Below are 12,713 nucleotides of genomic sequence, written 5' to 3' on the forward strand. Positions count from 1 at the left end.
TGCGATAGGGTTCCCGTACAATATGGACATCAGGGTCGTAAATATGGTTCAATTGATTTCCACTGGGGATGACCGATCAGTGCGCGCGTGACTGTGGACAGCGATGGGTGCAATGGAGCGGTTCGTGTTTTATTTGCTAGCGGTGGCGGTACTGACCACCGATAATGTAGTCCTCGGGCAAGAAGAAACGCCGTCCAGCGACAAGGACTGGTGGCAAACGGCTGTGTTCTATCAGATCTATCCCCGCTCGTTCTACGACACCAACAACGATGGCGTTGGAGACGTCCGTGGTGTGACGGCGAAGTTGCAGTACTTGAAGGACACGGGCATCGATGCGACCTGGCTGAGTCCGATCTTCAGCTCACCGCAGGAGGACTTCGGGTACGATGTGTCCGACTTCAAGCAGGTGGATCCCCTGTTCGGTACCAACGCCGACTTGGAGCAGTTGTTTGCCGAAGCGAAGAAGCTCGGCATCAAGATCGTGCTCGACTTTGTGCCCAACCATACGAGCAACCGGCATCAGTGGTTTGTGGACTCGGAGAGAGGCATCGCACCGTACCGGGACTACTACGTCTGGCATCCGGGCAAGATGGTGAACGGTGTGCGCCAACCACCAAACAATTGGGTAAGGCAGATACCAGGGATAGGGATGTGTTCGTGACCCCGCTATAAAATTTACGTTGATGTTTATCCCTTCTCAGCAATCGGTCTTCTACGGATCCGCCTGGGAGTGGAGCGAGCAGCGCGGTATGTACTACCTTCACCAGTTCGCCAAGGGGCAACCGGATCTGAACTTCCGCAATCCGGCCGTCATTACCGAGTTCGACGGTATCCTGCGGTACTGGATGGAACGTGGTGCGGCCGGGTTCCGTGTCGATGCCATCAATCATATGTTTGAGCACGAGGACTTTATTGACGAACCGATCAACAATCCGGAGGACCCGAACAGCTACGGCTACACGCACCATATCTACACGAAGGATTTGCTGGAAACGTACGATGTGATTGCACACTGGCGCACGGTGTTGGACGACTTCGTACGGTCGACGGGTGAGGATACTGTGTGAGTATACTGGGTGAAGACATCGTGGTTAAATGATCATCAAGAGCTCGGTTAAAGATATGGTTTCTTCTTACAATTTGATCTCGGTGTAGCATCATGATGACGGAAGCGTATGCCAACCTCTCGATGACACTGCGCTACTACGAATCGGACGACGGCAACCAGCAGCGGGCCCACTTCCCGTTCAACTTTGTCATGATCGAGGAGTTGGGTGAGGGCTCGAATGCTCACGACTTCAAGCGCGTTATCGACCGGTGGTTGGGGAATCTGCCGCGGGGTAAGACCACCAACTGGGTGCTGGGTAACCATGACAAGCCGCGTGTGGCCAGTCGGTACGGTGTGGAGCGGGTAGATGGCATGCAGTTGATGGTGCTGACGCTGCCCGGTGTGGCCGTCACGTACAATGGCGACGAGCTGGGAATGATCGACCATCGGGACATTTCGTACGAGGATACGCTCGATCCGCAGGGCTGCAATGTTGGTCCGGACAATTACAAGTGGGCCTCTCGCGATCCTCAGCGCGTTCCGTTCCAGTGGGACGATACGTACAACGCGGGATTCTCCCAAGCGCCACGCACCTGGCTGCCGATGCATCCGTACTACCGCCAGACGAACCTGCTGAAGCAGCAGGAAGCCGACTACAGCCACTACAAGTTCTACCGGGACGCGGTGGCGGTCCGCAAGCACCGTGTGTTTACGCACGGCGAGTTCAAATCGCGTGCCTTCGGCGATTGGGTGTTTGCCTTCGCGAGATACTTGCGTGAGGAAGACGATCGGCTGGACGATCCGTACCGGGTGGTGTTGATCAACTTTTCCGGCGAACGCGCAACGATCGACGTGAACGATCTGTACGAGATCCGCAACCTGACGGAGGTGTACCTCGTGGGGACGGACTCACGACACAAGGTTGGCCATCGGCTCGATGCCAAGCAGGTCCATCTCGGTCCCTGGGACTCGATCGTGCTCGGTCCGATTTCATCCGCAACAAGGATGGCGCTTTCCTTCGGCTCGCTGCTGCTAGTGGTTGTGTTTAAGTTCCTCTTCTAGACGCGTCTAATCATGGTCATTAATTTTAATAAAGCCCTACAAGCGTATCGAGCGTGTGTTGAATCGATTCACGCCGCGGGAAGAGTGTGTCCTTAACGTGTAATAAATGCCCACATACCATGACGGGACCGACTGATGACGACGATGATGGCCATAACACGGGCCTTGTTTTTTGTTCCCGTCCGGAGTGACGGGTTTCTCGTCGTTCCCTGATTGCTGCGGCGTCATCGTCGTCAGCACGGCGATTGAAGACTGCGGAGAACCTTCATCATCGCGCCGTCCTCGAGCGTACAAATTGATGGAGGTTGAATTATTTGTAAATATTCGCGCCCGGGACCGGTGTAAGTTTGCTCGCACGTGGCAAGGACGCCTGGCAGTGTTTCGCCTGCGGAAACCGGACGACGATGATGGGAGCTAAATTTAACTTGAAGTTGATTTATTGTCACACACGCAGTGGGGGTGCCTTTCGAAGAGCTTTCGTCCTGAAGCCCGGAACGCTAGGTGGACAAACACACACACACACACCATGTACGCTTTACGAGAAGGACGCAGACCCGTGGGGATGGAAAATCGATACGGATGATTTTTCTCTTCACACCACCACACGCTGTTCCGAGCTGCAGTAGGCCACAACAACGTTGCCGTCCTTCGAGCAATCCTTCGCCACGCGTTCGCCATTTCAAGTTGACACCGGACCGTACGGCGGATCTTGTAGCTGTCCCTAGCAGACCCACCCTCTCTATCTCTCTGTCTCTCTTTGGGAGAAAGGAAAAATAAGGACGCGTGAAAGAACGCCGATTATTCGCGGAATTGGTTCGCCCGACGTTGAGTAGCATTATGTCCCGCCTGTCCGATTGAGAGGGTCTTTTACCTTCCGTTGCCTTTCCGAAGCCGTCGGTCCGTTGTTTTGGTTTTATACGCTTTTCCTCCTCGCTTGTCAGACTGGGCGCGTAATATTATCTTCTTTCCGAACCTTATCACAGAAATTAATCTGATTACTCTTCGCCAAAAAGGTGCCCGTATACTGTATGTGTGGTCGGTTTCGTACCAATCTCAAATGGAATCCTAATCTGCGGACCACTATGATGGTTTGGTTAGGATTTGGATATTAGATACCAGCTTTTTCTTTTGGGATGTTGTTACGGTTCTACAACCTTATCGATTGTAATAATAAAAAGGCATACAAATGTAGGATATGTTTTAGATAAATGATCTTCTAGAGAAGAGGTGGAGTTATAAAACAATTTAGTAAACTAAAGTTGCATTTTCAACTGATCAATCCGTTCTTTGAGCTTCAAAATCAGTATTCAAGCGCCCTTCAAAAAGGGTAGAGTTTAGAGGCAACGTAATCTGTATCCATAAATTAATAGGCTGTCGTTAAAATATCACTCTCCGCTGATAACGATGCCGCCAGTCGCGGGACCCACGGGCAATCAATCAACGGCACAAGCTCAACGACAGCGACACAGCTCATGGAAAATGAAACACTTACCGATGACGTACGAGTAGCCGTCGAGCGTCAGGACGCACTTTCTGGTGGCGGTGCCGGGTGGATAGCGCAGGGCGCGCGTGAGCAGATTCTTGCCGGTCTGAAACCGCGCCACACTACCCTCCAGATGGCACTTGTGCACCGTCGTGTCCTTGCAGCAGTCCGGCACGCAGTCCACACAGTCGCCGTAGCACTCGTGACATTTGGCCGGACCGCGTTCGAGCGCTTGCGCCAGCTGCTGCAGTTCCTCGTCGCTGGAGTTCGAATCACCCGCCATGGCTGGGAGGTTGGAGGGTTTCTGTTCTTGGTTTGACGGACTTGGGACTTTACACTTTTTGCACCGGAGAAGCAGCCACTTCACATTCAATGTTTTCTATCGAGGCTTGCTTGGATTCTTCCGATTAATAATTTCTTTGACAGGTAAACCAAACGAGGGACGATTATACCTTTCCTATTGTATTATGACCTTTTGCTCAAACTTTCGCTGGACTGGTTCACTACCTTCATACACATCACATATTCCATTTGCAAGTAATCAACCGACTTTCTCTAGCTGATTCGAATCACATTCTTAGCACCACAACTAGTACCTCTTCCAACACCAATCACAGTTCCTGTCTTAAACCGCGGACGGATCTTTCACAGCAGACGATAAACTCTCTCTCCATAAACCAAACAACCAATTCTTCAACAAGCGGTGACTTTTAGCGTGGCTCAATTCACGTTTTTAATATGATTCTATCTAACTTTTTGCGGAACGCTGCTTTCCAAAAGCTCTGGACTTCCGTTGATTCTAAATCGGAGGAGTTTAGAACTCACTCATAAGAGTTGTTTTTCTCTTGATCATTGGATGATCTTTTAAGGATTGGGAGTTTGATATTAAATTGTGTTCAAGTGTCTTGAGGGCAAAGTGTTTCTCTGCAGACGCATGCACCGATTTTAACGAACGAACGATAACCGAATGATTCCGATGGGGATGAGGCTGGACCGATGGCTGGGATTTCCCTCGATGTGCTGCTGAGTTTTCCCACGTTGTGCCGACTGTCGATACGATGGCTGGTGGTGATGATGCTGGAACACGAGCACACTACCGTACCGTGCACTATTTCACAACACTAGACAACTTATTCGCGGACGCAAGAGATGGTAAGCAAAGGATATTTTTATCCAATAATTTATTTGAACTAGTTTTCCAGACGATCCTCAAACAGAGAGGGAGATGAGTGGAGGTTTTTCGCAGAGAAAACAACTTTGAGTTATTCGATTTTAAAGAGCTTCAAATATACCCCCATAAAAGGTACTGTCATGATTTTCCATACAGTACATTTATGCAAATAAACAAGAGTGATCACAAAAGGAACATTAATGAAATTGCGCTTCCCCTCACATACACACATGATGGAGGATACTTTCCTTTTTCCAAGGCAAGGAGCACATGAAATCACGGTCCATCGTTTGTTCCGCGTCGAGAAGTTTACCGATGGCAAAATTTTCCTCCTTCGAATGAAGCGCCTTCGTCAGACGACGACACACTGCCGGAGATGCCGGTGGAAACTTCGGGTACGGTCGCGCGGGTGACAAGTAAATTATTGCTTCTTCAACGAGGTTTTGCGGTAAAACGGTAAATTTGTCCCCGGAGACGGGTGGGGTTGCCTTCCGTTGCCTCCAATTTGTCTCGGCGCCCGCAGCCCCGTGCGAGAGGAAAATCATCATCCGTGTACCGACATAAGTGTAGCCCATTTTTCTCCTCAGCCTCGCTGTTGGCTTCCTTCCCCCTCGGTTCGGTCGTTTGTTGTCCCCACGGTGTAACATTATTCTTCCAAAGCGCGCCATGCACGTTCACATCCCGCACACACACACACGCTTTGATACCAGAGTTTCCAACCAACCCTCAGGGCACAAGCGTGGGTTACTTTAGCCGAGGCTGAGGTTGGGTGGCCACACAAACATGAAAGAGAAAACTCACCACACACACACATACTCGCTCATGTGGCGCGCGAGCGCATGCTGGTGAAAATTGAGACATAAACGCTTAATGGCAGATACTTTTCCCTCCGTTTGGCTTGCGTGCGGGGAAAATTTGATTAGACTGAAAATGAAAGTATTACAAAGCCGCTTCGGTACAAAGTTTCGGTTCGCTTGACTTCTCCCCCGGGGGGTGTTTTTTTCCCCCTCCCCAAAAGGCAAAAAGATCACGTGTGTGGGCGAAACGAAGCACGTTTGCGGGATCGCACTCGACATTGGAATCCTACTTGAATCCAATTTCAAGCAGAAGCTTTTCGCGACCGGGTCGCAACCCGGAGATCAGAGCGAGATTTTCCGAAATGCTTCTCGGCTCTCGGATGATGGAAATAACCCTGAAAAGGATTCTCATGTTAAGTAATTTTTCACGCCTAGAAGTCAACTTTTGGTTGGTTTTTTTTTGCTCGCATCATCCCGAAAAGGAAAAACTCCTCCATGCCCAAAGCATCCCGAGAAACTTTCGGAAAATCCACTTTTCCAACGCCTCCGGGATAGGATGCGGGAAGTCGTGTTCGTGTGTGCGCCTCTCCCAAATGTTAGTTCGGTTGATGGAGCTTCACGCTACGTGCTGATGAGCTTACCAAGGTTAAGGAAAAATAGCTCCGGGAAATGGGAAACAATTCGTAAAGCAGCTTATAGAACGTGGGATGCAAATGTGATAAAATGAGGAGCTTAGCTTAAAACGTTCCTGAGAAGGCATACCGAGTATCGGAATGCAATGTCCATTTAAACGGGAAAAAGCTGGACCTTTCCTTTTTCTTTTCAAAATAATCTTTGAAACAATCCATTGCTCCAACGATTCTAATTTAAGAACAAAATCAGTTATTTGATTCTGTTTTCATTCCATCATCCCGAGAAAAATCGAACATAAATACTTTACTGTTGACTTTCTCCAAATCTGCTTAGCTTTAATTGAACCTAATGATGCCTTCCCGGGGAAAAATGGTATTCAATTGATTTTATTTTTCCTTCCCACGCTAAGAAGCTCAATAAAAAAATTTCAACTTGAACCAATTAAATGGAACGTGATGCGCGCAAAATGTGTCCCTTCTTTGTGCTTAAAAGGAAACATCGTTGAAAATTGCTCCTGCGTCCTCCGAGACGATGCCGTAAAGACAATTGGAAACGAATGCGATGTAAATGGAAATGGGTGGCCTTTCGGTCGTCCTTCTGTAACGCTGGTTTTCCGTACCAGCACCGGGAAAAATCGTTTGAACCTTTGACTTCCATAACGAAAGCGTCAGCTAAGGGCATTAGATTTTGTGATTGGGGAAGATTCCTCCGCCAGCCGGGGATGGGACGCGCTGGTTTTTTTTTGGGCAAAGGTTGTTCGCCCGTTATCGGGAACGTTTCGTCGTATAATTTATTAACGCGAGTTCGAGCATCTCTGCCCCGCACGACTCCCTTCCGAAACCGCTGGGCAAACGATTGGCCAGAAAATGGTCTGAAACTCCCTTCGAAATGGGGGGAGCTCCATTTTTGCGTGCCATTGCGACACTTTCCATTCCGTCGGTGGCACAAACATGCCGGCCGGGCGAATTCCGCGTTGCCACGGGTTTTCGCTTGAAGGCAGCACCGAGGCTGCCGGCTTCAAAAGGAAGCGAAATTGAAATGAGCCTGCTCAACTGCTTGAGAGGAGCTGCTGCTCGAGGAGTCGGTGTGCTTTCATGTTGGCGCTATCTTGGTGCCGTTTATCTACCGATGATTGCCCGAAGCACGTTCGCGGAACTCGTTAGCGGAGGCCTGGATGTCGCCTCGGTGAGGCGATGATTTGGCGAAGTTCATCAGCGCGAACGGCACCGTGCGCCGGTAATCAGATTCTGCTCGCTTGCGTTTGCCATTTAATAATTTTCTTCATTGTCTTTTGCATTTTAAACATTTCTTAAGTAGAAATATCAGCGAAAGTGTTTCATGATTATTGTCACTCAAGCGGAAGCTCTTGTTCTTCTGCTATCAGGCGGTGCGATGTTGGCACATAACATATTTGTCAAAACGATAACCCTTACTATTCGTTCATTAGAAATCGAAATTACTTTCAACCCATGGAAGCAATACTGAAAGTTCAGTGGTTTGAACAAAGGCAGTTCGAATGAATTCAAAGGAGTTGCTTCATCATTGAACAATTTGTTTCAGCTTCTTACTCTTCATACCGAGCTTCAGCGCAGCTTTTGACGACCGCAAAATAATGCTGACTATTGCGACCCCCTTTTTGCGCGTTGAAAGTAAGCTCCTTTCGACGGTCGTTCGTAGTAGCATAAATAATTTGCATAATCATGTCGACGAGCGGGAGTGCCTTTTTGGCTTTTGGCGATGCCGACTTATTTTTTTCGTAAAGATTGTGTGCTTTTTCTCCTTATTTGCCCCGTGCTACTTACTGGAGTGCTCCATACGCTCGAACAAAGAAAGTTGAACGGAACGGAAAAGGATTGTCGTTCGATGGGTGAAAGGAACTCGCTCGAATCGGCGTACGGTTCAAATGGGACGAAAACCCAACGAAACCGAAAAGAAAATGAAGAAGTCAAAATGCTCACAATGAATGCTGGGGGCATTAAGTACCAGAGGAGGAGGAGGAGGGAAAATCGGAAAGATCCTTTACGATTCCTAAGCACTTTTGTCGGGAATGGACATGGAACATTTGTACCTCGACGAAACAAGGAATTCTAAGGAGGACCTTCCAACAACGGTTCAAGGCGTGGGCGTTTGCGTGGAGGCGTGGGAAAAACTAGCTCCAGTGCGAAAACATCCAACCAAAGAGAAGCTTCGTGTCCGTTTTTCGGTGAATCGAACGTCCGTGCAAGAGAGCTTGCGCCTTCCCGAACCCCAGAGTAATCCGATATGCAGAGGCACGAACAGCGAATAAACTTAACCCAATCGTACGGAATAAAATAAACGCTTCGATAATCGGCCATTGGAGGTCATGCTGGGGCCAGAAACTCATAAGACTATCGGGGGTCAGCAACAAAAAAATAGTATCTGCAAGAAGTAGTTCGTAACATTTGAAAAATGGTATGAATCAAGTACGATGCCCGGTGAATGTAAATTTTTACGACTCAAATGGGGATGTCAGAAATAAAACAAAGAAGCTGTTATGAGGACTTGTTTTAGCAAAAAACGAAAACATTTTGTAAAGAAAATTCGGAATAAGTAACATTCACTTAGAGATTTGAACCCGCTCCAAAACCGAAACAAAACAGAAGAACACACAATAGAAAAATGGAAACACAAAACAACCAAACGCCCTCATCACGCCCACAAGTGCCAGCTCCTTTGTGTTTAAATATTCACCAAAAAGCAGATCGGTGGCTTTTGGATGGTTTTCTGGTAAAAGGATCATCGGAATGTGATGTAAAAAAGCCACACGGAAAAAAGGGGGAAAAGGATTTGCGTGAGTGTAACTGTGTTCTGCGGCCCCGAAAAACTCCACTTTGACGTCATATTTCTCTGGCCCATGGTAAACAAGGCTCTTTAAGTAATGGTTTTCCAGTTTTTCTTACATTAACAAGCGAACAATACGGATAAGGTCGTTATGATGTTGTCGAACGAACGAACGAGCGGACAAACCAAGAAAAACCTCAACCTTGGAGACGGAATAATCAATTTCATGTTGTTTCGATCTCCTTTGTACGCCTTCTCTCGCCTGGAAACAATGGTTGGTGGATGGAAAAACATATTTTTCATGCTGCGAATTTCTTTTCGCAGAACGGGAACGAAATTATTGACAAACTGATGGCAATTTTGTTGCCAAAAGCTGCCCGGAGGAGGACAGCTCACTTCCTACATTCCGCGTGACCGGTTCGATGATGTCATTGCGTTGATTTTTCGACGATTTTGTCCCGATTCCGGTGCCTTTTAATGGTGCTTCCGATGATGGAGCTGATTTTCGGTCGGTTTGCTTTGCATATCTGGGAGGTAAAAAGGGAGTTTTTTTTCGAAAAAATGAATTGCAGCGTGGGATTACGGTACATCAAGAAGTGGTTGATGTGGGAGATGTAACGACTTGCTTTCAGCAACAGAAAAACAAAACTTTTCTCTATGCCATTGGTTTAGAAAATCTATTTGCCCTCGGTGATGGGTAAAAGGGTTTGAGTGATCATTTCTCAAGAAAATTGGGTTTTTGTGAATTTTTGTTGCAAAAAGTTAATGCACTTCTATAAACATCAAATTCGTCAACCGGCCATTCCGTTCCAAAAAACCACGACCAACAAAATTGCAAAATCTGCCAAAGCGTTAACTCTCACCACCGGTTCGGTTGGCTTGTTCTGCTACATCGAGCATCGTGCAAGTTCGACGGGCAACTTTGCTAAACGACCCATTAGAAGTTCAACTTTGGTGCTCCATTTACCACATCCCCCCAGCGGTCGATGGAAACTAGCATATTATATCGATCATTAAAGAGAGGTGGGAAAACGTGGGGGGGGTTTGACCAACTTTCGCCGGGAAGGCAGGCAAAAGTGCTGCATCGTAATTAGTTCACAGTACTTTCACTGTCACAGTCCGTCAAACTTGATGGGATGTGGTTGCCACATAGCTTTCCTTAGAGGGTGGCGGGGGGAATGTGGCATACATTTTGCATAAAAACTTTTTCCGCTTGATAGGGAAAAAGTTGAAGTTGTTGAAATTTAATTAGAAAGTAAGATCCAAATCACTGCGAATATATGCAGCAGAATTCTTATACATGAAAGCCAAACTACCTTTCGTGTTGTCCAATAAGCCAAACAAATTGGGCAAATCAACGCTGATAGCAGATTGTAATGGTTGTAAGTGGAAGAATATTCTCATCACCTCACCGGAAACGTCATGTTCGTGAGGCGCCAACATAAATGCGATCGTCAAACGGACCACTTACCATGTCACTCCGTCACCGGTACTTATGGCAATCATTTCTATTGGTTGTTTTTCTTCTGTGTGTTCGCGCTTTTCCCCCTCCCCCACTCCCACTCCACGCCGATTGTCACTCCGTCACCGAGCGAAACGATTGTTGTAACGCTTACTGGTGGCAAGTGGTGACGATAAAATAAACAAATTCGTTCACCAACTCCTCTCCTCCTCACTAAAGGGGAATCTTAGCAAGAGCCCGTATTCTCACGCGCACAAAAGCTCACCCATCCACGGTTTGTGGGTGGTGAATGGGGCGAATGTGGCGGGCTACACGTTCGGCCGTGTTCGGTAAGATTTCTTTTCGGAACCCATTTTCGCCAAGACACATCGCGAGAACCTTTTGCTAGGTCAGGCGCGTGGAATCGGTTTTCGGGTGAGGGTTGTTATCCCACCGTGAAGTATTGCGGGTCCTTTTTACCCACTGGTCATAAATATGTCATGGACCGCTCCGTTCCGTTTCGGCAGACGGTACGACGACGACGACGAGGACATTTCCGGACCGTCTCCGTTAGGGGAAATGGGCAAGAAACTACACGACAGAATAAAAAGCGAAATGGTGCAACATAACTTTAAGCGCAAAAGGCCATCAGGTGAGGGTGAGCCGGGTAAGGAGCACAGGAGTGGAAGCAAATGCCCCAAAACGGTTCTACTACAAGGGCGGTGCTTCGGGAAAATGGGAATCACATAAGTACAAAGGACACGCCGTCTCCGAATGGCGTGGCGTGTGCTTTGTTTCCCAAGCGGAAACGTTCGCCAATTGTGAATCGGAGTGGTTTTTCCGTTCCATACACATTTTTTTTCGGGAGCGCTACAAATAACCACCGATGGTCCGACGATGCGTTCGCTGTTAGCTGTGTGTGTGTGTGCTCTCCTGAAATTGTTGGCCCTTAAAGCGATACCGCATTTCGTATTCCGTATCCCTTGCCGGAGATGTAATCACATCGACAGTGCTTAGCAGTGGGAGTTGGGAAATTCGGAGATTCGATGGATTAAAGACTAGAGAGCTTGAAGAAAATTTTGGCAAGGATGGGTTTTGCTATCTCTTCTATCACACTCTTGATGTGAAAGTCTTTTCAAGAGATACCCAATGACAGAAATGTTTGTTCTATACATTTTGAAATTACTCAATCTGCTTCGACTAAGAAGTACTCTGGCTACTCAAGCAAAGTTTAATTTGTTTAGTACATTTTCTACAACGGTGTTCTAAACCTTTGATCTCTTAGACCAAACGAAGCATGCCTTGAAAGCACTTTAATTTAACAGGTTTAATCAGCAGACCCGTCGTTTTCAACATATGTAGCGGGTTCTTCCCCTTTTAATCTCTATCAGTAGTAGGGGTTTAGTTTAATATTTGAAGATTTTAGAACTTTGTCTTGAACCCTTTTTTGACAAGTTCAATTGACTATTATAAATAATGCTTGATTTGAGAGAACAATTTTACCAGATCTTTTGCTCCGAATTCTTTTGCTTAGCTTCCTTAGATTTAGTTTGAAATCAGCTTATGATAAGTTCTCTCTAAAAGTGTTTCGCGAAAACCTTTTTTCAAACGGAATGTCTATTGAAAATCATAGCTTTCATGGTGATGTTCCTACACAAAATATCACGCTTCGGTCCGTCCATGAACAATGTTCCCGACTAATGAATATTTTCCCTTCGACAACTACCACGCTCTCGACTTCGAATAGAGTTTCAATCCACCCCTTGAACTAGATTGATGTGACCAGCGGTGACGGCTTCGGTCGAACGGCAAAGAATAGACCGTTTTATGATGCCCCAAAGTACCGTTCGGGCCCGCGACCGGTGGTCATGCATTAATCATCAGGTGAAAAGTACGTCTTTTCCACTCTGGAAATAATTTTCCCACTCCCCCGGCGTGTCTTCTCCCTGGAGCCGAAGCTTGCTCTAGCCGGAGTTCCAGTTGTGAAGAATGTGACCGGCTTTTGCCTTCGGAACTCGGGTGCCTTCAAACTTGTAGCACCACCACCAATCGCACCAGTGGGAGCTGCTAGGAGACACGCGTAATTGGTTTGTAATTGTGCAGCAAAAGCAATGGGTTTCGCTTGTGCGAGCGACGCGGCGTGGATCATCAATAATTCATCTTTAACCGGCGGGTCTTCTGCAGCAACATGGGCAACTGCATCGCATCGAGCTGAACGGGTGCAACGCTCGTGAACGCTTCGCATCGTGCTGGAAAAGGCCTCTGAAGACGCTTGT

General features: G+C 47.5%; 2 protein-coding genes across 2 annotated transcripts in view; one reads left to right on the top strand and one right to left on the bottom strand.

Annotated features, from left to right (window-relative positions):
• The window catches only part of LOC131266152 (dual specificity calcium/calmodulin-dependent 3',5'-cyclic nucleotide phosphodiesterase 1-like), a 115,424-nt gene that overhangs the window by 60,166 nt on the left and 42,545 nt on the right, over positions 1-12,713 (bottom strand). The window lies entirely within an intron of this gene.
• Positions 104-2,110, top strand: LOC131266154 (maltase 2-like). Its single transcript, XM_058268521.1, has 3 exons — positions 104-625; positions 702-1,063; positions 1,156-2,110. The coding sequence occupies exons 1-3, from the start codon at positions 104-106 to the stop codon at positions 2,108-2,110; spliced, it is 1,839 nt and encodes a 612-aa protein (XP_058124504.1).

The sequence above is a fragment of the Anopheles coustani genome, chromosome 2 (assembly GCF_943734705.1).
Source record: "Anopheles coustani chromosome 2, idAnoCousDA_361_x.2, whole genome shotgun sequence".
In the NCBI taxonomy this organism is placed as follows: domain Eukaryota; kingdom Metazoa; phylum Arthropoda; class Insecta; order Diptera; family Culicidae; genus Anopheles; species Anopheles coustani.

What these genes read in the sequence shown, in the direction of transcription:
- LOC131266154 (XM_058268521.1), top strand. Translation starts at nt 104, where the DNA reads ATGGGTGCAATGGAGCGGTTCGTGTTTTATTTGCTAGCGGTGGCGGTA. An exon ending in GCCAACCACCAAACAATTGG is followed by an intron (nt 626 to 701) that starts GTAAGGCAGATA and finishes ATCCCTTCTCAG; the next exon opens with CAATCGGTCTTCTACGGATC. An exon ending in TCGACGGGTGAGGATACTGT is followed by an intron (nt 1,064 to 1,155) that starts GTGAGTATACTG and finishes ATCTCGGTGTAG; the next exon opens with CATCATGATGACGGAAGCGT.